The following is a 12,507-nucleotide window of genomic DNA, read 5'->3' as shown; positions in this document are numbered from 1 at the left end:
CAAAGTATACACTTCAGTGCTTTTTTAGCATATTTATAAAATTGTGCAACCATCTCCAAAGTCAATTTTACATTTTCATCACCACACAAAAAAAAACCTACTAGCTGTCACTTTCCATTTTTCCCCAATGCTTGTCCCTCTCCCCAGACCATGACCAGTCTAGTTTCTGTCTTTTAGATTTGCCTATTTTTGACATTTCTTATAAATGGTTGCATACAGTATGTGGTACTTTGTGTCTGGCCTCTTTCACTTTGCATACTGTTTTCAAGGTTCAACCATGTTGTATGTAGCTTGCATTAGTACTTCTTTTTGTTGCCGTATTATATTGCTCCACTTTACTTATCCGTGCATCAGTTGATGGACAATTGAGTTGTTTCTACTTTTTAACTATGATGAATAATGGCACTGTGAAATCTGTGTACAAGTTTTTTTTTTTTTTAAGATTTATTTATTTATTTATATATACAAGCACTGGTACAATCAGAGGCGCGGGAGGGTGAGAGAATTCACCAGAGCCAGAGTGGAGAGCAGAAACAGGCAGAGTGACAAAGTACACTGCTGAGGGGAGCAGCGGGAGGCAGGAGAGGTCTGTGCGCCATGTGGGACCCTCGCCCGGCAGCCGGGGATTGAACCAGCGCTGCAGAGGCTACAGGCACCTTCGCAACCCAGCGCTCAACCTCTGCGCCACCGGGGAGGCCCTGTGTACAAGTTTTTGTGTGGATGTGTATTTTTATTTTGAGGGTATGTAGCTAGAAGTGGAATTGCTGGATAGGAAATGCAAAAGCCAAACTGTTTTCCCAAGTGGTTATACCATTTCACATTGCACCAACATTCTGATTTCCCCACATCATCACCAGCTCTTGTTATTGTAACTCTCCTAGTGGGTGTGAGATGGTTTTTATTTGCATTTCCTTGATGGCTAACAATGTTGAGCATCTTTTCATGAGCTTATTAGCTATTTGTATATGTTTCTTTGGAGAAAAGTCTATTCAGATTCTTTGCCCAGTTTATAATTATTTGTTTATTATTGACTTGTCATAGTTCTTTCTATTTCTAAATACAAGTCTTTTGTCAAATACATGATTTGCAAAAATTTTCGTTCATTCTATAAATTGTCCTTTAACTTTATTGATATTATTCTCTGAAGCACAGAAGTTTTAAATTTTGATGGTGTTAACTGTTTTACCTTTTGTTGCTTGTGCTTTTGTCATATCCAATTAATATTGTTGTTTTAAATATACTATTGTTTTAAATATGCTATAGTAACCAAAGGGAAGGACAATTTCAGAGGCTTCCACTTAGGCTTCTAACTATCATGGCCCTTATCTTTTAAACCAAGGGTTCAAAGTGGTGGCAATTGTGGTGGTGAGGAGATTTAGCTTGTGAAATGTGAATTGCAAATTTAGACTTGAAAACCTGGGAAATCCCTCCTGGGTGATCCACAGAACCAATGTACTCAGCTTAACTTTAACCAGCACTCCATCTGTTATCTAGTGCACATAAGTCCTTACTCTCATATGGAAGCCATGATAATGCTTTGTGTTTCTGGGCATCTACACAGACCCTATTCCGACAGTCCTCAATATATCTGAGTATTCATTTTTCTCAATATATAATCACTCAAATAAATGGCCATACTGTCTCTGGAGGTGGAAGGGGTGGGGGGAGTAATTAAAACAAATACTTCCTGCAGTGATGCCGAATCCTTCCTCCTAGGGACAAGGTCACTTCTTTCGTCAGTGGACTTTGGACCTGAAAATTGCTCAGGATGGGGACGTGGACAGGGCTTGAATTTTTTTAATGGGGCAACTGTCCTTGGCCTCCTTCTTCTCCACTATTGCCTTCTATTGACTGTCAATAATAAGAAGCACCTTTGTTGGCCACCTGCCAGTTTTAACCTGCGGTGTCATGCTTTATTCTCTGCAGATCAAGACGGTTTCACTACCCCCCCCCAAACTGGCCAGTCTTTAAGACAACTGTAGCCCATTGGTCCTGGCAGTTAAATGCCACCAGCTGGCCTCTATTATTGGAGAAGGGGAGGATCATCCCTATGCATGGCTGTTAAACTCAGCTCTGTGACTGTCTCTTACCTGAGTCCTGGCCTACAGGAGAGAGCCACCACTGCAGTTCTTGGTGATGCTGCTTCCCTTTTCACTAACACAGCCCTATGATTGTGGTTAGTGGTATGTCCTTTGGGCCTTTCCATGGGACATAGAAGGTATTTTGTAAGTCTTTTGTGTGCGCACACACATTACATTCCAGCACACACACTTCCCTTGGCCTATTTATTTTTTCCCCAGCCATCTGGAAGGACAAGTCATGCATTTGCACTAGATCATTATTTTTTCAAGCTTCTAGAACACCCTAGCAGCAAATTTATTTCATCTCAGGGGATCCTTGACAAGCAGATGATGTCATGAGAAAGTGCTCCAAGTCAGTGAATTCTTGTTTATGTTTTTGCCTGTTTGATCAAGCATTGTATTTTGGGGGTATTCCTCTGCATCCTCCAACGGTAGATTACTAGTTCTTATATACAGAGGAATGGCCTATTCTACCCTGCCAGCTGTGAGAATTCAGGGATCTATGGAGTCCAAATCCTTAGGAGATCCCCCAAGTCCTCCCATCCTCCATGTCAAGGTCCCAGGTTTCCCCAGCCAGGACCCTGACTTTAACATACCAGACCTGGAGTGTTTGAGCATTAACTGTCTCTGAGCTCTGCAAGTCTATCAACTCTACCTAAGTCTGCTCCTTGGTTGTGTTCTCTTTTCCATTTCCAGAGATACAGGTGTCTTTTTAAGCCACCAAAGAGGACTTTTGTCTCTCCTATTTAATCGTTAGCCCTTTTTTTCTCATTATCTCTGTTAACATCATCAATACAATGTAGTGCTAACTAATCACCTCCATATACCTTGTTCTCCCCATATTTCAAAACACCTTAAACATCACAATGGAAAGGGTTTTCCCCTCTACCAGGACTTTCCTCCAACACACCACTGGAGGGATTTTTAGGATTTGGGCCACCACATTGTGCCAAGTATTGTGTGTGTCCCACATTCTGCTCAGGATGGAGGACTACTTGCCAAAAAGATGGGCATGGGTTAGTCCTCAAACTCCACTACCCATACCATCTCTAAGAAATAGATACCAAGATGGCATTAGATATACAAGATGCAGCTGAGGGTTAAAGTGGGAGAATGAGCAGATGGGGAGAGCCTTCTCGTCTAACAGCAGGTCTAATACCTGTGTGGGAACAGCAGGCTAGGGTAGAAGGAGCCTCACACTGCAGCTCCGTTCTGACAAAATCCCTGAAGGGGATTATCCAGGCTGAAGGGGAGACTCCAAGTGAAGGTTGTCTATTAGGGAAGTTCAATCTTGGGAAAGAAAGGCTAGCGTTGAACCCCCACTGTACCCAATATTGGGGAACAAGCAAGGAAAATATAATCAGGGTTGATTCAGAGGGGCTTGGTCAGCTAGAATTTGTCAGCCACCTGTGTGTCTCACACCAGTTCTTGTGAAAGAAAGTTGAGTGGTTGTACTCTGGCCACTAGGATTCTGAGTTTTATGGATGTCTATTGTTATCCTTAGAGCACCCACTAAGAAATTAAAACAGAACATTATAGATAAAAATCCAATAAAGGAAATAAAATGAAATATCCAGAAATACTTAATTTTTTAAGACAAAGGGAAAGAAAAGGAATAAAGACAAATAGGAAAGAAACAGAAAGATGATAGTAGTAAAGATAACCATCTCAATAATTAAAAAATAAAATTCAACTCGTTACTATTAACAGGAGACATGATTTGAGAATAATGAAGGAGTTTGAAAGTAAAAGTGCAGGAAAAGATCATGCAAACAATAAGCCAAAAACAAATCAAAACAACTCTGAACTCACTGCATTAACATTGGATGAAGTAGCCTTCAGGACAGAGATCATTGCCGTAGATAAAGAGGAGCATCTCATGACCATCAAGAAGACTTGACGTGTATCAAATATACATATCTAATAATAGATCTTCAAAATTATTAAACAAATGTTGACAGAACTTACTAGAAAAATAAATCCGGAATAGTTGATTTTATCATTTCTTTCTCAGTAATTGATAAAAGTGACAATAAGAGTAAGTACATAAAAAATTTGAATAGTACTGTAAATCCACATAACCCACTGGTGTGTATAGAACGCTATATCTCGGGGCCTCCGTGGTGGCACAGTGGTTAAAGTCTCAGTGCTATCAAGCTATCACCAGTCACTGCAGCATGAGTTCTATCCCCAGCCAGGGAGGTGACCCACATGCTGCAGCAGACCTCTCCTCTCTTGCCTGATGCTCCCCTCAGTAGTGTATTTCAGTAGATATGCCTGTTCTGCTCACCACTTTGTCTCTGGTGAATCCTCTCACCTCCCCACCCCTGCACCTCTGACCTATACCCCAGTTCTTGTATGCATAAATAAATAAAAATAAATCTAAAAAAAATAAAAAGAACTCTAATCTTATACCCAAATGGTATACGTTCTTCCTATGCCCATGGAGGATCACTAAGATAGACAATAGATGGGCTTTAAAACAAGTCTGGATATGTTTAAAAGGTTTGACATTCAACAAAATATGTTCTCTGACAACAGCAGACTTAAAATAGAATTCAGTAACACAGATATTTCTGGAAAACCCACAAATACTTGGAAACCAAGCAGCATGCTTTTAAATAAGCCACGGATCAAAAAAGTAATAATAAGGAAAATTAGAAAACATTATGACATCAAAATATGGGGTGAGCTAATTCAGTGTTTATAAAGAAATGTATACGTTTAAGTGCTCATATGCAAATTTCTACCTTAAGTAAAAATAAAAAGGAAAAATGAAAATAAATGAATTAGAAGTAGAAAAAATAAGTTAAATCAATGTGATTCTTTGAACAAAGTAATTCAATTGATATGCCACAACTAGCCAAAATAAGCAAGAAAGAAATTTCGAATAGCCCATGTCAAGAATGAAAGACACATCATTCAGACATTAAAAAAATAAGGTAATATGAACAATTTTGTGTCATAATAATTTCAGCAACTTAGCTAAAGTGGATACATTTGATGAGGACTGTGGGTAATGAATATTGTGTGGTAGTACACCTGAAGCAGGGGCATCTTACATTTCTGAATCATCTGCATTCTTGTAAACGATTGTTACCTTAATTTTAAAAAGACTTATAAATGAGATAAAAACAAAAAGCCAAAAATATATGAAAGCCATTATGAGTAGAAATAAAAAAATAGGGATATTTGTCAAAGGAATTAAAATTGTCATTAAAGTTAATTTTTTTAAAGATTTATCTGTGCCATGTGGGTCGGCCCCCTGGCTGGGGATGGAACTAATGTTGCAGTGGCTGCCAATAGCATGACAACACTGTGTCTTTAACCCCTGCACCACCAAGGAGGCCCTAAAGTTTAATTTTAAAAAATTGTAATTAAAATAATCTTCCTTTATTTTTGATGATCTTGATTTCCTATTAGAAAGGATGCCTGAAAGTTGATACTGCTCTTGAATTACAGATGTTATCACAAAAATAAAATAAGGAAAGATGCCATTTGTAAATGATTAATCAGGGTCAGGACGCTACTGCCTTTTATTCATTGTTCCTTTTACCATAATCTCATAGTGTTCTTGCTGGCATTACTTTATTCTGGGATCATAAGCTGCACATTTATTTTTGTCAGAGACCTTGCAAATATATTGCAAGGATAGCTAGATAAATTGGTGTAGATCAATGCTAATTCATCAAAGCTAGAAAAATAACTGAAAATACACAGTGATTTAGTACTTTCTGCAGTCCCCTATTTTCCTTTGTCATTGGTATCATTATTTATAGATAGTACAAAATGTTTTCAACTGAATGTATTCACATAAAAATGTCTATTGAGATGATATATTACAGTAAAAGCTTGGTTTTTGGGCATTTGTCCAAATGGAAATTGTGGTCAGGAGTTGAAGGGAGCTTTTATATCTTTGAGAAAACAAAGTTCAAAGAAGGTTTTTGTGGAAAACTGTTATTGGTAGATTAATAAATAGGGGAGTTTTCAAATTAAAGTTAGTGCTCAATAGTAAATTATTGTAATAGCTGCACCTGTAGTTACTCAGATGGGACTAAGAAAGAAGTTACAGGAGGAAAGAAAGTTAGGCATTGGCTACAATGTACACATTATGTTCTCTTTCCACAAGCAGCACAGTGAACATCTGAAGGAGACCGCACCACTTCATTCCCTAATGTCCTATGGTTTTCATTTGTATTTCAGTATGAAACCTCATCATATTATAATTACATAGTGTTCATGGGTAAGTTTGTATTATGCTACAGAGCAATGTAACTTGTACATGGTATTTTTTAAAAGAGAATAAAAATCAGCCATAATTTAACATATATAAACCACCAATTTTGTGATCTTCTGGTTTTTTCCCCCTATATATTTTTATCCATATATTTATACTCTACCACCTCCACAAAAAAAGGGGCCAGTGATATTTTTCTATACTTGTTTCCCAGACACTCTGCTAATGCTTGTTAATTAGATGGCCACATCCCCACCCTCGATGAAACTTACTGTGAACAACTAAGAAAATATTTCTCAAAATAGCTACCAGTATGCTGAGAGCATTATGAAGGAAAAACACTATGTGCTAGGGAGTGAATATCAAGGGCATAATAGGGCACTTAGAGGAATCCCTAAATCTAAAGCATTTGGGGAAGACTCCTCTGAGGAAGAACATTGTTTAGGATGCTTCCAGCTTCAAGGAACAGTCTTGAAGTAACAACAAATATTGGCACAAATAATAAGCACATTTATTACCTGTAATACCAAGAAGCACAAGAAGGTTGGTTACTGTAGCTGTTGAAGTATCCTGTCTGACTAGTCTCTTTGGAATTCTTTTGGCTTTCTGTCCATGGTCTCAAGATGCCTGCAACAGTTCCAAATGTCTTATCTTCACACGATGATGTCCAGAGGCAGAAAAGGGGGAGTTTTCCCTTAAGTTTCTTTTAAAAAGTGAAAAACCCCTTTCCTAAGTGAAAGCACCTCTTCCCTTCTGGGAGACTGATTCACATCTCTTGGACCAGAATTATGATGTGTGGTCATTTCTGATCTGATCATTGGTAAGATGAGTGGCATTATGGTGAGGCTTAGAAGAATCAGGATTCAGCTGTGGGGTTGACAAGTGATCATACAATCCTGACACACATTGTCATCCAATACTTGAATAAAATCAGAATTCTGTTAGCCAGGATGAAGAGGTATACCCCATTAATAAGGTACTAAATTATGGTACACCCAGGCCATGAAATCCTCATCAACTATTTAAAAAGAGACAGATGTATATGTATTGATAGAGCAGTAGTTTCAAAATATTAAGTGAAGGAACAATATAACAATATATTGTGTATATGATGCACCTACTTGTTTAAAAACACAGGGCCTCCCTGGTGGTGCAGGCAGTTGAGCACTGCGCTGTGAAGCTGTCCAAAGCCTCTGCAGTGCTGGTTGGATCCCTGCCAGCTGCGGAGCAACCCACATGGCGCAGCAGACCTCTCCTGTCTTGCCTGCTCTTCCCCTCAACAGTGTATTTCAGTCAGTCTGCCTGTTCTGCTCCCCACTCTGTCTCTGGTGAATCCTCTCACCCTCCTGCACCTCTGGCCTGTACCCCAGTTCTTGTATAAATAAATAAATCTTAAAAAAAAATAAAACATGTAATAAAAATGCCAAGACACTTTCTATTTATATAATGTTTTATGCTTGTAAATATTCATTTAACTTTTTACACAATTTTCTAAAATTGTATTTACAACATATGTCCACTCAAAAACCTACATATTAAAGGTCATAATGTCGTTATGCTTTATAGTCTAAAAGTAGAAAACACCCAAATGTCTATCAACAGATGAATAGATAAACAACATGGGGTATATTCTTATATTGGGATATCTTTCAGTCATGTAAGAAATTAGTACTGCCAACATGCTACAATACAAATGAACCTTGAAAACATGCTAAGTGAAAGAAGCCAATTACAAAAGATCATACACTGTATGCTGCCATTTATTTTAATCATTCAAAATAGGCAAATCTGTAGAGATGCAAATCTGTGGATTACAGGTGGCCTAAAACTCAGGAAGTTGAGGGGGGATATTAGTAGTGATTGCTGAAGGGTTTCTTTCTGAGGTGATGAAAATGTTCTAACATTGTGATAACCGTTGCAAATTCTGTGAATATACTAAAAATCATTGAATTATACAATTTAAGTCCATTGTATGGTATGTGAATGATATTTTAATAGTGCTTTTTGTTTTAATGTGCCTGCAGTGTTTTTCCCTTCGCCCAACAGCAAAATTTCTAGGAATATTGCTTTTAAGCTCTTTATGAACACTGTAAAATAGATTGGCACTTAGCAATACATTTGTTCTTTGAAAATTGGATTACTCCTCTGTCAATTTTTTTTCTACTCCTTTATATCTTTCTAGACTTGCATATTTATTTTTCTGTCAGAAAATCTATCACCAGCATTTCAATTTTTGTTTTTTCTGCTTTCATTTTTCCTGTAAAAAATGAACACTGTAAACTATTTTTGTGACCATAACTTTACTCTTATTTTTAGAAAAAATTTAAAAATTACCTCATTAAGAAAATATACATATAGCTGACAAATGAGATAGTATAATTTATAATGAAAAGCAGAGGTTTCTAATGCCCTATCCTCTTGTCTTTTGTTCTCACTTCCCAGAAGGAACCACTTTTTAACAGTTTCCATTTGTTATTCTGGTCATTATTCCTGTATTGCTGAACAGCTGATACAAGCCAATTGACTTCTAGTTATAGCTGGTTTGACTATAGTTTGACCCATAATAGGATTCTAGGTTGAAAATATTTTTTCTTCAGAAACTTGAGGCATTGCTTTATTAACCTTTGAGCACTGTATAGCTATTGAGAAATCTGGTTCTTGTTCATTTGTGGATGATCCTGTGTTTCAGGGAAATTTGATGATTATCTTAGTGTTTTAAGATTTCACAATGATATGCCATGCCATGTGTGTAGAGTTTTAAAAATTTAAAAATTAATTGTGCTTGGCCTTTGATATGCATTGAAATTTAAAGTATTTCAATTTCTCTTCAATTCTGAAAACTTTTTGTGTGAATTATTTTTAATAATTTTCTTACCTTTGTTTATATTATTGTTTGGGGATTTCAACTACTTAGGTCCCCTAGACTCTAAATCAGAGTTCCTTATGTAAACTACAGAACACAAAAAATGATTTGAGTGACTATTTTCTCTCATCTGTCAGGTGGTATTATGCAATACCCTGCTAGATACATAGGAGAAAATTTAGCAGTTAAAATACAGTGAATGACTTAGGATATGGGTCAGCAAACTTTTTCTTAAATGGCTAAGTAGTAAATTTTTTAGGTATCACAAGCCAGGAGACAAAAATCAAGGCTAGTATGTAGGTACTTATATATCCATTTTAAGTATAACCATTTAAAAAATGTAAAATATTCTTATCTCCTGGGTAATAAAAAAGTGGTGGTTGACTAAATTTGGCTCACAGCCATAATTTGCCTAGTAACACAGAAAAAAAGCAGCAAATGCTATTCTCAAATTAGACTTTCAGCCCCAAATGCTAATTCATGATAAAGATAGCACTATATAATGATTGATGGAACAGTTCATCAAGAAGATGTAACTGTCATCAATGGTTACACACCCAGCACAGATACACCCAAAGATATAAAACAACTGTTAACAGACCTAAAGCAACACATTGACAGCAATACAATAATAATAGGGGATTTCAACACATCAATTACATCATGAATAAATCATCCACATAGAAAGTTTACAAGGAAAGAATGGCCTTAAATGAAGTAATGGATCAGAAGGACTTATTGTACATTTATAGAGCCTCCCATCGCTAAAGAAATGAATACGCATTCTTTTTTTTTTTTTCCAGTTGGGCTGCGCATGTAAATTTTTTTTTTTTTTAATTTAAGTGTACATGGAAGATTCTAAAGGATAGATCATATGCTGGGACACACGTCTCAAAAATTTTACCAAAGTTGAAATTAGATAAAGCATCTTTTCTGATCAATGATAGAAATTTAGATATAAGCTTAGAAATCAACCTAAAAAGTAACCTGGAAAAACCCCAGATTTGTGGACACTAAATAAGTATCCACTTGAATAATTCCTGGGTCAATTAAGAAATTAAAGAGGAAATTAAAAATTACCTGATGATCAATGAACATGAAGAGAACAGCTACAAAATCCTCTAGGATGCATAAAAAGTGATATTAGGAGGGAAGTATGTAGCAATACAAACACACTCCAGTAAACAAGAAAACTCTCAAATAAGCAAACTTTATAACTGAAGGAACCAAATAAATAAGTAAACAAATCAGTAGGAGGAAGGAAATAAAACTTATGGACAGTTCATCTTTAACAAGAATGGTCATATTTTAGAATGACCGTTTAGAAATATGGTCCTATTTTAGAATGACCATACAATGGAGGGAAAAAAAGCTGCTTTAACAAGTGATATTGAGACACTTGGACAACTGCAAGAAAAAGGAAAAGAAAAAGTAGATCATTGTTCAACCCTGTACACAAAAATTAATTCAAAATGATTAAAGACTTGGATATTAGAGTTGAAAAGATAACATAAGCAAAATACTCCTAGGCCTCAAGTGCACATATAGTTGAGGACAGAACTTCAACGCTAAGGAAAACAAAAGCAAAAATAAACAGATGGGACTATATCAAACTAAAAAGCTTTTGTATTTCAAAAGGAACCCCCACATGAACAAAAAAGCAGCCTGTGGACTGGGAGGAAATATTTGCACATCACATGTCCAACAAGGGCTTCATTTCTAAAATACATTTAAAAATTTCATACAACTCAATGACAGAAAAAGCAATCCAATTGAAAAATTGGCAGAAGACCTAAATAATCACCTCTCAAAAAAAGGGATATACAGCATCATGTATCACATAAGGAAAATGTCAATCAAAACCAGAACGAGTTACCAGCTCACCCTGTGAACATGGCAAAAATCAAAAAAGACTGGAAATAAAAAATGGTGAGGAGGTAGAGAAAAATGAATGCTCATCCACTTTGGTGGGAATATAGTTTGGTGCAACCAATCTGGAAAATAATATGGCAATTCCTCCAATAAATAAAAATGGAAACATGATATGATCTAACAATGCCACTTCCAGGTATTTATCCAAAGAATATGAGAACACTAATACAAGAAGACTTGCACACACCTTTTTTCACAGTAGCATTATTCACAATAGTGAAGACATGGAACCAGCCTGAATGCTCATCCATGGACATCTGGATAAAGAAAGATAAAGAATACTACTCAGCCATTAAAAAAGATGAGAGTGTGTTTTGGGACAATGCTTTTTGGGATGGACTTAAGGTGATCATGCTAAGTAAAATAAGTCAGAAAGTACAAGACAGTTATCAGACGGTTTCACTCATTTGCAAATATCAATAAGCAAAGTAAACAAACTGTCAAAATATAACAGAAATATCTCCCAGACTCTGAAAACTATCATGGTTCCCTGAGGGAATGGGTGGGGAGAAGAAAGGAGGAGAAAAGGGGATGCACTGGGGCTTAGGTGGAGGGTGAATGGAGCATGTGCACGTTTTGAGGTGTGAAGATGTATTCCCAAAATTATATAGTTATGTAAGCAACTTGTAAATCATAAAAATTTGAGAGAAAAATTATAAAGAAAAATTTGAAGTCTAATCTATCTAACCTGTGTTTTTAAGTTCTTAAATATTTTTTTTATAATTTTATTTTACTTTCATTCTATTTTAGAAAAAATAGGGAGGAAATCTACTTTGTTCTTACAATTGAACTATTATACTAGGAAATGAGTGACGTGTAACAGGTCTGAGTTTATACTAAATATCTCTTATAACTTAAAATATGTGAAAATAATAGGAGTTGAAAATGGCAGCATTTTCTAAGCATTTATTTCTCAATATTTGTATTGTTGATCACTTGATTTTAAAGGAAGTTCTGTTTTTCTCACTTAGGTTCATCCTCAGCAGCACCGTCTTCTTTTTGAAGTATTTGATGAAAATCGATTGGTGAGTTATATTAGTGTGAAATATATTTTCACACTAAATATACTAAATATTTAGTATATAATATAAAAATATTTTATAAGATGAAAGTATATTTCAGTAGAACAGGAAGGAAAAGTGGATATGATGAGAAATGATTTGGAATAGTTATGGAGACTCTGAGTAAAATGGTGAAGTGGAGACAGTTGTTTTGCCCCTGCTAGGTGCTGCTTTCTACCTTTCTCTTCTCTTAGGAATCCCTCCTGGTTGTCAATTTTGAACAGATTATCTGACCTTATTCAAGACCAGTTGTGACTGGAGATAGCAGGCTTGATGGCCTGCCCTGGTCAAGTACCCTGGTCAGCTGTCCCAGACCCAGGGAAGCTTCTAAAG

General features: G+C 36.3%; 1 protein-coding gene across 1 annotated transcript in view; it reads left to right on the top strand.

The window, feature by feature from the left end:
* Nucleotides 1-12,507, top strand: part of NEDD4 (NEDD4 E3 ubiquitin protein ligase) — a 105,434-nt gene that overhangs the window by 19,786 nt on the left and 73,141 nt on the right. Inside the window, exon 5 of the mRNA XM_037502538.2 lies at nucleotides 12,085-12,138. Coding sequence (XP_037358435.1) covers nucleotides 12,085-12,138 — 54 coding nt within the window. The remainder of the gene's footprint in view (nucleotides 1-12,084; nucleotides 12,139-12,507) is intronic.

Source organism: Talpa occidentalis, unplaced genomic scaffold (assembly GCF_014898055.3).
Source record: "Talpa occidentalis isolate TD23 unplaced genomic scaffold, MPIMG_talOcc4v2.1 talOcc4.11, whole genome shotgun sequence".
Classification (NCBI taxonomy): Eukaryota; Metazoa; Chordata; class Mammalia; order Eulipotyphla; family Talpidae; genus Talpa; species Talpa occidentalis.
This window is presented reverse-complemented; position numbering and strand designations above follow the sequence as displayed.